General features: G+C 64.3%; 1 protein-coding gene across 8 annotated transcripts in view; it reads right to left on the bottom strand.

Moving 5' to 3' along the window:
- TRIM54 (tripartite motif containing 54) overlaps nt 1-11,672 on the bottom strand; it is a 28,328-nt gene extending 16,656 nt beyond the window's left edge. For 4 of the 8 annotated variants that reach the window (XR_012667510.1, XM_048846150.2, XM_048846151.2 and 1 more), the window contains exons 1-4: nt 11,304-11,666; nt 6,793-6,965; nt 5,462-5,633; nt 4,863-4,958 (exon numbers count right to left, since the gene is read on the bottom strand). Coding sequence is in view for 7 of the 8 variants with exons in the window: in XM_048846150.2 (XP_048702107.1) it covers nt 4,863-4,958; nt 5,462-5,633; nt 6,793-6,965; nt 11,304-11,471 (609 nt within the window). In the remaining variant the exon portion in view is untranslated. Of the gene's footprint in view, nt 1-4,862; nt 4,959-5,461; nt 5,634-6,792; nt 6,966-11,303 lie in introns of all 8 variants that reach the window. The other 4 variants (XM_075126248.1, XM_048846148.2, XM_048846149.2 and 1 more) reach the window with 4 other exon arrangements.
- Between the last annotated feature and the right edge of the window lie 688 nt (nt 11,673-12,360).

Here is a 12,360-nt window from a genome sequence, read left to right as displayed (position 1 = left end):
CTTTATTGGGATGGCAGGATACTACCGAAGATTTGTGCCCCACTTTAGCGCCATAGCCACCCCCATTACGGAGCTATGCAAGAAGGGGAAGCCAGACAAGGTGGTCTGGACTGAGCAGTGCCAGGAGGCTTTCCGGGCGCTGAAGGAGGCTCTGGTCAGTGGCCCAGTCCTGGCAAACCCAGACTTTGACAAGCCCTTTGTGGTGTTCACCGACGCCTCCGACACGGGACTGGGGGCGGTGTTAATGCAGGAGGATGAAAAGGGGGAGAGACACCCCATCGTGTACCTGAGCAAGAAGTTGCTACCCCGGGAGCAACACTACGCGGCCATCGAGAAGGAGTGCCTGGCCATGGTGTGGGCCCTCAAGAAACTAGAGCCCTATCTCTTCGGGCGACACTTCACCGTCTACACCGACCACTCTCCCCTGACCTGGCTGCACCAGATGAAAGGAGCCAACGCCAAGCTCCTGAGATGGAGCCTGCTCCTGCAGGATTACGACATGGACGTGGTCCACGTGAAGGGAAGTGCCAACCTGATAGCGGATGCGCTGTCCCGGAGAGGGGGCCCCGAACTTCCCCAGGTCACTGGTCACAGTGACCCCGCTCAGTTCAGTCTCGAAGGGGGGAGAGATGTGACGATGTGACGCAGCGGGGGGGAGGGAGGGGGTGTTGACCTGGGAATGTGCCCTGGGGATGGGAGACCTGAGAGCCTGTCACCTGAGCCAGGAGCGGGAGGGGGAGGTGACACCTCTGCCCGGGAATGTGGACAGAGGCTGCAGGAGGGGGCCTGCTGGGGGAGTTTAGTTTCAGTTTGGGGCTGGGTGGTGGAACGCAGGGAACCCCAGGGCTGGGGTCTAAGCTCCCTGCTCCCCCAGAAGGACGTGACTGAGGGGTCCTGGGTGTACCCACAAGCTCTGTTTTGGACTGTGTTCCTGTTGTCCAATAAACCTTCTGTTTTACTGGCTGGCTGAGAGCCTCAGTGAATCCCAGGAAGAGGGGTGCAGGGCCTAGACTCCCCCACACTCGGTGACACAAGTCACTTATTGCAAAAAAAATTCTGGTGCATCCTGGATCCCACCTCTGCCACCACCTGTCACGGCTCCACAGGATCAGTGCTATGGCCTCAGCTCGGGCACAGTCTCTGGAAGGACTCTTCAGTGGGCCAGACCCCCTGGGGGCCTCATTCTTCCTTCAGTCTAGGCCACATGGCCACACCACCTCCTTAGACTGATTTCAGAGTAACAGCCGTGTTAGTCTGTATTTGCAAAAAGAAAAGGAGTAATGTGGTACCTTAGAGACTAACCAAGTTATTTGAGCATAAGCTTTTGTGAGCTACAGCTCACTTCATCGGATGCATCCTGTGGAAAATACAGAAGATGTTTTTATACACAAAGACCATGAAAAAATGGGTGATTATCACTACAAAAGGTTTTCTCTCCCCCCACCCCACTCTCCTGCTGGTAATAGCTTATGTAAAGTGATCACTCTCCTTACAATAAGAAAAGGAGTACTTGTGGCACTGTCACGGAGTTCCTGGGCGATGCTCTGGAACTGCTCCCCATGAAGTCAGTCAGGACTCTGGGGTAGTCGCCTTTCTGTGAGCAGCCTGTCTTCAGGACACACAGCTCACACAGCTTCCACCTTCCTGGGTCTGACCTCGGAGCATTCAGCATCCTCTGCCTCTCCGTGCGCTTCCCACAGCGAGTCCGCTCAGGCGGTGCTCCTGGGGAAGCCAGAGGGTCCTGCACCCCAACTTCGCAGTCAGACGTGACTCTCAGCCAGCCAGTAAAACAGAAGGTTTATTAGACGACAGGAACATGGTCTAAAACAGAGCTTGCAGGTGCAGAGAACGGGACCCCTCAGCTGGGTCCATTCTGGGGGGCAGTGAGCCAGACAACCACGTCTGCACTTCACTCCATGTCCCAGCCAGCCCCAAACTGAAAAACCCCTCCAGCCCCTCCTCCTCTGGGCTTTGTTCCTTTCCCGGGCCAGGAGGTCACCTGATTCCTTTGTTCTCCAACCCTTCAGCTCTCACCTTGCAGGGGGGGAAGGGCCCAGGCCATCAGTTGCCAGGAAACAGGGTGTCGGCCATTCTCTGTGTCCAGACTCCTGCACACACATGCCCTCTAGGGCTCTGCAATGATCATACACCCTTACTCCACCCCCTAGATACTTAAGAACTGCCATGGGGAAACTGAGGCACCCCCACACTATTCAGAGGAAACATTAAGAACAGTCCCACTTCGTCACAGGCACCTTAGAGACTAACCAATTTATTTGAGCATGAGCTTTCGTGAGCCACAGCTCACTTCATCAGATGTGTACCGTGGAAACTGCAGCAGACTTTATATACACACAGAGAATATGAAACAATACCTCCTCCCACCCCACTGTCCTGCTGGTAATAGCTTATCTAAAGTGATCAACAGGTGGGCCATTTCCAGCACAAATCCAGGTTTTCTCACCCTCCACCCCCCCACACAAATTCACTCTCCTGCTGGTGCTAGCCCATCCAAAGTGACAACTCTTTACATAATCAAGTCGGGCTACAAGTACTCCTTTTCTTTTTGCGAATACAGACTAACACGGCTGTTCCTCTGAAACCTGTCATTATGCAAGGCACTGCATTTAGCCGTATGGAGTGGAAATCTATCAACTGCATGAAAAAACTTGTACAGATACAGAATAGCTCGACTTGATTATGTAAAGAGTTGTCACTTTGGATGGGCTAGCACCAGCAGGAGAGTGAATTTGTGTGGGGGGGTGGAGGGTGAGAAAACCTGGATTTGTGCTGGAAATGGCCCACCTGCTGATCACTTTAGATAAGCTATTACCAGCAGGACAGTGGGGTGGGAGGAGGTATTGTTTCATATTCTCTGTGTGTATATAAAGTCTGCTGCAGTTTCCACGGTACACATCTGATGAAGTGAGCTGTGGCTCACGAAAGCTCATGCTCAAATAAATTGGTTAGTCTCTAAGGTGCCACAAGTACTCCTTTTCTTTTTGCGAATACAGACTAACACGGCTGTTCCTCTGAAACCTCTCCTTACAATGTGTATGATAATCAAGGTGGGCCATTTCCAGCACAAATCCAGGTTTTCTCCCCCCCACCCCCTCCCCCAAATACGTTATGCAAGGTAACCTATTTCCCCTTGTTTTTTCCTGCCTCCCCCCCGGCCACTTCCTCAGACGTTCTTGTTAAACCCTGGATTTGTGCTGGAAACGGCCCACCTTGATTATCATACACATTGTAAGGAGAGTGATCACTTTACATAAGCTATTACCAGCAGGAGAGTGGGGTGGGGGGAGAGAAAACCTTTTGTAGTGATAATCACCCATTTTTTCATGGTTTGTGTGTATAAAAACGTCTTATGTATTTTCCACAGCATGCATCCGATGAAGTGAGCTGTAGCTCACAAAAGCTTAGGCTCAAATAAATTGGCTAGTCTCTAAGGTGCCACAAGTCCTCCTTTCCTTAGACTGAACTTCTGGGGCTCCAAACCTCCTGTTTCACCCCTTGAGCTCTGTTCAGTGACTGTAACTGAGCCAGACCCTGGAGGAGACGTGTCCTCTCCTCAGGGATCAGTGCCCCTCGCCCAGTGTCTGCAGGGCCACTCACCCAGCGCTGTGAAACCAGGCGGGTTTATTGGTCACCTGGCGCATGGCCCAGGCAGCCCCTCGGGCGGCCCAGAGAACTGACGGTTACAGCCCAGCCCAGCTGCAGTGACCCCCTTGGTTCAAGCTCTGTCTGTCTCTCCATCCAACCTCCTTGGTCAGACTCCAGGTGAGCGCCCTGCCCCAGACACCTTCCAGCTCCCTGCTCTTATATCCCTCTCCCACTGGGGCGTTGGGTGCCTGGTGTCAATGTCCCGGTGATCGGATCAGCCACTGATGTGAGGTCAGCCTCGGCCAGTCCTTTGTAATGACCCACCAGGCTCAGATTGCTGGGCGCCATTCCCACCTCCGTTCCTTAGCCTGTCCTGAGAGCAAACGGTCCCTTTCCCACCACTGGGTAACACTGCTACACAAAGAAAAAACTGAGGCACACACCAGCATCATAAAAATATTACAGAAAATTCCCTCTTTGTCCCACCCTCCCTATTAGACATCTGTACCTTGTTCCTAGGCTGAATTCATGTAGTGCTCGCTCCCAGCCGGCGGCTCATGTTCGACGGTCTGGAAGATGGAAGAGAAGTCTGCTTTCACAGACCTCTTCCCACACAGGTGCGAGCAGACCCTGAGCAAGTCACCTTTCAGGCGTCTCTTTGGCGAGAGAGTCAGACCCACCTCCTTCAGGCTCTCCGCAGCCAGCGGATTTTCTAGCCCTCTGTCCTGCTCCCTGAACCCTTTCCAGTCCATTAACCTCCCGTTGGCAGAGCAGGCCCCAGATCCCAGCTCACTGTCCCTGTCTGGAGAGTGAACACCATCTGCTAGTCCACCTTGTACATCAAAGGAGCGCACTTGCCCTCTTAGCTACAGCATCACACAGGGCTATGCTGGGCCAGCTGGTTTCTCTCAGGAGCGCTTCCCTGCCTTCCCGGCTCGGCCCCCAGCCCCATGGAACCTAGGCTGTGACCGTAGGTGGGAGGGCCTGGCATTTGGCTAGGTTACAAGGTATAGGGCCCCGCTCCGCAAGCCATGCAGGCCTTGCTGACCCGGGGCTATTTACCTCTCCACTGTCCCTGGCAGATTTGACCAGCAGGGATTTTTATCTTTGCTGCCAGGTCCCTGATGAAGACCCTGAAGAGCCGTAGGCTGCTCCTGGTGAGAGCCCACTCCCAATCCCCACAGGAGGCGAGTTCCCCCTGCCCACAGCCTCTGGCTGCTCTCACCCCATGCGGGGGCCGCCCAGGGACCCCTCACCTCGATGGCCTTGCAGATCTCCTCCATCTGGGTCACGATGGCCTGGATGCGGTCGTTCCCAGCCACTAGCATGGCGACCCCGTCGCTCAGCTCGCTCTGCCACAGGGGGTGGGGAGGTCAGTGCTGGGCACGGGGCGGTAGCCCCCCCAACGCTGCCGGAGGGGGCCTGGCCAGCAGTCCCCACAGCAATGAATGCACGGGGAGCTCAGCAAGCGCAGACTGGGTCCTGCAGGCTCCCTGCCAGCCCCCCCACTCCCCAGCCCTCTGCCAGGAGCCCCACAGAGCCTGCACCTGGGGCAGCTCTGGCCTCTCAGCGCCCCCTGGGGAGGAGAGACCTGCCCCTGGCCCAGAAGGGGAGGCAGCCGCTGAATTGCAAAGACCTGGGGGTGAGGCTGCCCCACTCCTGTTGCTCCAGCAAGGATGGGCCAGGCCGGCCCCTGAGTGGGATCAGGACAGCCCAAGGGCCCCCACGGCCACATGGGCTCCCACTGCAGCAGAGGAGAACGTGGCACGGGGCCCCCGCCACGCCCCCTCCCCGAGCCACGCTCCCCCTGCCCCGGTCCCTGGCCCCCCAGGCCGTGGCACGCAGCCCCAGGTACCTTCTGGCGCTTGTAGACGCTGGGCAGTGGGGCCACCTCGCAGTCCTTGTGGGCCCCGAACACCTTGCACAGGGAGCAGGTGGGCACCTCGCAGGTCAGGCAGTAGATGTTGATCTTCTCGTCCTCGTGCTCATCACACATCAGCTGCTGCTCTGCCTTGGCGTGCAGGGGCCTGGGCGACGGGCAGAGCATGGGCCCCGCTCCCTGCGCCCCCCCGCCGGCCCACAGGCCCCCCGTCCTCCTCCGTGTGCCCCACAGCCGCCCCGCACGGCCCGGAATCACCCCCTGCCCTCAGGAAAACCCCACTCAGCCCCCCCGCCGGCCCACAGGGCCCCCCCGCTCCTCCGTGTGCCCCACAGCCGCCCCGCACGGCCCGGAATCACCCCCCGCCCTCAGGAAAACCCCACTCAGCCCCCCCGTCGGCCCACAGGGCCCCCCCGCTCCTCCGTGTGCCCCACAGCCGCCCCGCACGGCCCGGAATTGCCCCCCCGCCCTCAGGAAAACCCCACTCAGCCCCCCCGCCGGCCCACAGGGCCCCCGCCCCCCTCCGTGTGCCCCACAGCCGCCCCGCACGGCCCGGAATCACCTCCCGCCCTCAGGAAAACCCCACTCAGCCCCACCGCCGGCCCACAGGGCCCCCCCGCTCCTCCGTGTGCCCCACAGCCGCCCCGCACGGCCCGGAATCACCCCCCGCCCTCAGGAAAACCCCACTCAGCCCCCCCGCCGGCCCACAGGGCCCCCGCCCCCCTCCGTGTGCCCCACAGCCGCCCCGCACGGCCCGGAATTGCCCCCCCGCCCTCAGGAAAACCCCACTCAGCCCCCCCGCCGGCCCACAGGGCCCCCCCGCTCCTCCGTGTGCCCCACAGCCGCCCCGCACGGCCCGGAATCACCCCCCGCCCTCAGGAAAACCCCACTCAGCCCCCCCGCCGGCCCACAGGGCCCCCCCGCTCCTCCGTGTGCCCCACAGCTGCCCCGCACGGCCCGGAATCACCTCCTGCCCTCAGGAAAACCCCGCTCAGCCCCCCCGTCGGCCCTCAGGGTCCCCACCCTCCTCCGTGTGCCCCACAACTGCCCCGCACGGCCCAGAAACGCCCCCCGCCCTCAGAAAAACCTGCTCGCCCCCCCCCGCCGGCCCACAGGGCCCCCTCCATCCGTGTGCCCCACAGCCGCCCCGCACGGCCCGGAATCGCCCCCCGCCCTCAGGAAAACCCCGCTCAGCCCCCTCCCTGACCCCTCAAGACCCCCCCCCCCGCACAGATCTTCCACTCCCCCAAGCCCTTGGCCCCCCCGGCCCCAGCAGACCCAGGCCCTCGGCGGGCCTCTGCCCGCACCTGGTGGACTCCTGCTTGTAGATGTCGATGATGTTCTCCACGAGCAGGTTACGCTGCAGCCCGTAGACGCCGTGCCGGTCCAGGACGACCTCGTGGCGGCAGGAGGGGCACCGGAATCGCCCCCCCGACGACACCGAGCTCGAGCCCCGCGACTGCCACAGCGGGTTGGACGCCTGGCAGGGAACGGGCACGAGTCAGGGAGCGGGGCCAGGAGGCCATGGGGGAGACCCCAATACGCCTGCCCAGACCTGGGCACCCAGCCTGGGGTTGCCCCTCCGGGCTCCAGCCCCGGGCGCCTGGCACAAAGTCAGCAGCGCCCAGGGGAAGGGCAGGGCAGAGTCACAGACTCAGGCCAGGCCAGGGCTGGGCCGCGACGGGGGCAGCCCAGGGGCCAGCGCTGCCCGGCTCAGAGGAGTGAGCCCCTCCAATAGGCCAGCCAGCCCCACCCACAGCCCCACACCAGCCCCACCCATAACCCTGCCAGCCCCACCCACAGCCCCGTCCACAACCCTGCCAGCCCCACCCAGAGCCCTGCCAGGGCCCCACCAGCCCCACACCAGCCCCTCCCACAACCCTGCCAGCCCCACCCACAGCCCCGTCCACAACCCTGCCAGCCCCACCCAGAGCCCTGCCAGGGCCCCACCAGCCCCACACCAGCCCCTCCCACAACCCTGCCAGCCCCACCCACAGCCCCGTCCACAACCCTGCCAGCCCCACCCAGAGCCCTGCCAGGGCCCCACCAGCCCCACACCAGCCCCTCCCACAACCCTGCCAGCCCCACCCACAGCCCCGTCCACAGCCCCACCCACAGCCCCACACCAGCCCCTCCCACAACCCTGCCAGCCCCACCCACAGCCCCGTCCACAACCCTGCCAGCCCCACCCAGAGCCCTGCCAGGGCCCCACCAGCCCCACACCAGCCCCTCCCACAACCCTGCCAGCCCCACCCACAGCCCCGTCCACAACCCTGCCAGCCCCACCCAGAGCCCTGCCAGGGCCCCACCAGCCCCACCCACAGCCCCACCCATAACCCTGCCAGCCCCACCCACAGCCCCGTCCACAACCCTGCCAGCCCCACCCAGAGCCCTGCCAGGGCCCCACCAGCCCCACACCAGCCCCTCCCACAACCCTGCCAGCCCCACCCACAGCCCCGTCCACAGCCCCACCCACAGCCCCACACCAGCCCCTCCCACAACCCTGCCAGCCCCACCCACAGCCCCGTCCACAACCCTGCCAGCCCCACCCAGAGCCCTGCCAGGGCCCCACCAGCCCCACACCAGCCCCTCCCACAACCCTGCCAGCCCCACCCACAGCCCCGTCCACAACCCTGCCAGCCCCACCCAGAGCCCTGCCAGGGCCCCACCAGCCCCACACCAGCCCCTCCCACAACCCTGCCAGCCCCACCCACAGCCCCGTCCACAACCCTGCCAGCCCCACCCAGAGCCCTGCCAGGGCCCCACCAGCCCCACCCACAGCCCCACCCATAACCCTGCCAGCCCCACCCACAGCCCCGTCCACAACCCTGCCAGCCCCACCCAGAGCCCTGCCAGGGCCCCACCAGCCCCACACCAGCCCCTCCCACAACCCTGCCAGCCCCACCCACAGCCCCGTCCACAACCCTGCCAGCCCCACCCAGAGCCCTGCCAGGGCCCCACCAGCCCCACACCAGCCCCTCCCACAACCCTGCCAGCCCCACCCACAGCCCCGTCCACAACCCTGCCAGCCCCACCCAGAGCCCTGCCAGGGCCCCACCAGCCCCACCCACAGCCCCACACCAGCCCCGTCCACAACCCTGCCAGCCCCACCCAGAGCCCTGCCAGGGCCACACCAGCCCCACCCACAGCCCCACACCAGCCCCGCCCACAACCCTGCCAGCCCCACCCACAGCCCCGTCCACAGCCCCACCCACAGCCCCACACCAGCCCCTCCCACAACCCTGCCAGCCCCACCCACAGCCCCGTCCACAACCCTGCCAGCCCCACCCAGAGCCCTGCCAGGGCCCCACCAGCCCCACACCAGCCCCTCCCACAACCCTGCCAGCCCCACCCACAGCCCCGTCCACAACCCTGCCAGCCCCACCCAGAGCCCTGCCAGGGCCCCACCAGCCCCACCCACAGCCCCACCCATAACCCTGCCAGCCCCACCCACAGCCCCGTCCACAACCCTGCCAGCCCCACCCAGAGCCCTGCCAGGGCCCCACCAGCCCCACACCAGCCCCTCCCACAACCCTGCCAGCCCCACCCACAGCCCCGTCCACAACCCTGCCAGCCCCACCCAGAGCCCTGCCAGGGCCCCACCAGCCCCACCCACAGCCCCACCCATAACCCTGCCAGCCCCACCCACAGCCCCGTCCACAACCCTGCCAGCCCCACCCAGAGCCCTGCCAGGGCCCCACCAGCCCCACCCACAGCCCCACACCAGCCCCATCCACAACCCTGCCAGCCCCACCCAGAGCCCTGCCAGGGCCACACCAGCCCCGCCCACAACCCTGCCCACAGCCCCACACCAGCCCCACCCACAGCCCCACACCAGCCCCGTCCACAACCCTGCCAGCCCCACCCAGAGCCCTGCCAGGGCCACACCAGCCCCACCCACAGCCCCACACCAGCCCCGTCCACAACCCTGCCAGCCCCACCCAGAGCCCTGCCAGGGCCACACCAGCCCCGTCCACAACCCTGCCCACAGCCTCACACCAGCCCCGCCCACAACCCTGCCAGTCCCACCCACAGCCCCACCAGAGCCACACCAGCCCCATCCACAGCCCCACCCACACCCCTGCCAGGACCACACCAGACCCACCAGGGCCCCACCAGCCCCGCCCACAACCCTGCCAGCCCCGCCAGAGCCCTGCCAGCTCCGCCCACAGCCCCACCAGAGCCACACCAGCCCCACCCACAGCCCTGCCAGGGCCACACCAGCCCCACCCACAGCCCCGCGAGGGCCATTGCCAGCAGATCGAGGGACGTGATCGTTCCCCTCTATTCGCCATTGGTGAGGCCTCATCTGGAGTACTGTGTCCAGTTTTGGGCCCCACACTTCAAGAAGGATGTGGATAAATTGGAGAGAGTCCAGCGAAGGGCAACAAAAATGATTAGGGGTCTGGAACACATGACTTATGAGGAGAGGCTGAGGGAGCTGGGATTGTTTAGCCTGCAGAAGAGAAGAATGAGGGGGGATTTGATAGCTGCTTCCAACTACCTGAAAGGGGGTTCCAAAGAGGATGGCTCTAGACTGTTCTCAATGGTAGCAGATGACAGAACGAGGAGTAATGGTCTCAAGTTGCAGTGGGGGAGGTTTAGGTTGGATATTAGGAAAAACTTTTTCACTAGGAGGGTGGTGAAACACTGGAATGCGTTACCAAGGGAGGTGGTAGAATCTCCTTCCTTAGAGGTTTTTAAGGTCAGGCTTGACAAAGCCCTGGCTGGGATGATTTAGTTGGGGATTGGTCCTGCTTTGAGCAGGGGGTTGGACTAGATGACCTCCTGAGGTCCCTTCCAACCCTGATATTCTATGATTCCATGATTCTACGTTTCCGGAGGGGGTTGCAGAGGCGGGGTCCCCAGGGTGCCCTTGGGAGCCCCAGACCGGGCGCTCGGCAGGAGCCCAGGGCGGAGGCCAATTGCTATTGGAGATAGAGATGGGACGTGCAGGCTTGTGAGGAGGCCACAGGCAGTGCCAGGAGCTGCGGAAAACCACAGAGCCCCCCCCGACGAGCCGTGGGGTGGGGAGTTGCACGGAGGGGAGACAAGGCTGGGGGCCACTGCAGGGCCGGACGTGGGACACCGACTCTGGCCAGGCTCTGCAGGTGGATGAGAGTGTTGCGGGGGTGGGGGGCAGTAATCACAGTGGGGAGCAAAATCCCAGGGACAAGTTTCTTAGCACAGCCTGGCTCGCCATGCAGCCACCCTTCCCATCCCCCAGTGTCACTCCCAGCCCCGCACGCAGCCCCCATCCCATCCCCCAGTGCTGCTCCCAGTCCCCCACGCAGCCCCCCATCCCATCCCCCAGTGCTGCTCCCAGTCCCCCACGCAGCCCCCCATCCCATCCCCCAGTGCTGCTCCCAGCCCCCCATGTAGTCCCCATCCCCTCCCACCCCCAGTGCGGCTCCCAGACAGCCATGCAGCCCCCATCCCATCCCCCAGTGCTGCTCCCAGTCCCCCACGCAGCCCCCCATCCCCTCCCACCCCCAGTGCGGCTCCCAGACAGCCATGCAGCCCCCCATCCTATCCCCCAGTGCTGCTCCCAGTCCCCCACGCAGCCCCCCATCCCATCCCCCAGTGCGGCTCCCAGACAGCCATGCAGCCCCCATCCCATCCCCCAGTGCTGCTCCCAGTCCCCCACACAGCCCCCCATCCTATCCCCCAGTGCTGCTCCCAGTCCCCCACGCAGCCCCCCATCCCATCCCCCAGTGCTGCTCCCAGCCCCCCACGTAGTCCCCATCCCCTCCCATCCCCCATAGCCTCTCCCCCCGCCGCCCCGCATTCTCGCCCAGCCTGCCCGGCTGCGCCTCACCTGGAAGATGTCGTTGGCACACTTACGGCAGAGGTTGTGCTGGCAGGGCAGGATGACCACAGGCTTGCTGAACATCTCCAGGCAGATGGGGCAGATCAGCTGTTTCTCCAGGCTGTCCGTGCTGTGCGAGTCCCCCAGCATGGGCTTGAAGCCCACCGCAAAGTTCATCCCCGCGGCCCAGCCCTGCCCCCGCAGCCCTGCCCTGTGCCCCGCGCCTGCTCCCACCGGCTCGGCCCCGGCCTCCCCTTGGGCTGGCTGCCTGGCCCTGGCCTGCCCTCGCCCCACCGGTGCCCCTAGCTCCCTGCGTCCGCCTGCCCCAGAGCCGCTGCCCTGCCCGTCTGCACTCGCTGCCCGCTCCGGCCGCGGCCCCAGCCCCAGCCCCAGCGGTGAGCACGGGCGCTAATTTTAGCAGCCCTCTGTGCCGGGCCACGTGGGCCCCGTGGAATCCCAGAGCCAATTTTATCTGCAGCTGTCAGCGGCGTCGGGTGACACTGAGTCACACTGCTGCCTCGGCGGGGCCTGGCTCCAGCGCGGAGCCCGGGGGCAGCCGGAGGGCCAGGCGCTCTCCGAGACCCAGCCGCTGGCTCCTGGGCCTGGCTGGACACGGGAGACGCTCGGGCAGTGGCTGGAGGCCGCGGCTTCCACCGGGCCCGGCTGGTGACGCTGGGTCCTGGCAGGCCCCTGTGCTCCTCCCCATCGCAGCCAGTGGCTCTGCGGTGCTGTCCCGGGGAGGCCCGCAGGAGGCCGGGGGGGGGGGGGGGAAGAGGCAGAGACCGGAAGGGGAGCGGCCCCCGCAGCCGCGGACCCTGCCCAGATTTGCTCGCAGGCCAGGCCGCGAGGTCCCGCAGGGAGAGCCGGCAGAGGGTGGCCAGGCCAAGGCGAGCCAGGGCCTGTGCACCTGCCCCCAGCGCGTGCCGGTGACTCCAGGCCTGCCGGGTGGGTGCACCTGCAGCCCCCCAGGTTCAGGGGCTGACGTCGCTGCAGGGGAGCGGCCTGGGCTCCTGGTGACTCTGTGCCACACGCCAGGGCCACTGCGCTGGTACCTCCCGCACAGCTC

The sequence above is a fragment of the Caretta caretta genome, chromosome 3, assembly GCF_965140235.1.
Source record: "Caretta caretta isolate rCarCar2 chromosome 3, rCarCar1.hap1, whole genome shotgun sequence".
Classification (NCBI taxonomy): domain Eukaryota; kingdom Metazoa; phylum Chordata; order Testudines; family Cheloniidae; genus Caretta; species Caretta caretta.
Note: the sequence above shows the minus strand (reverse complement) of the source record. Positions and strands in the feature narration are given on the sequence as shown.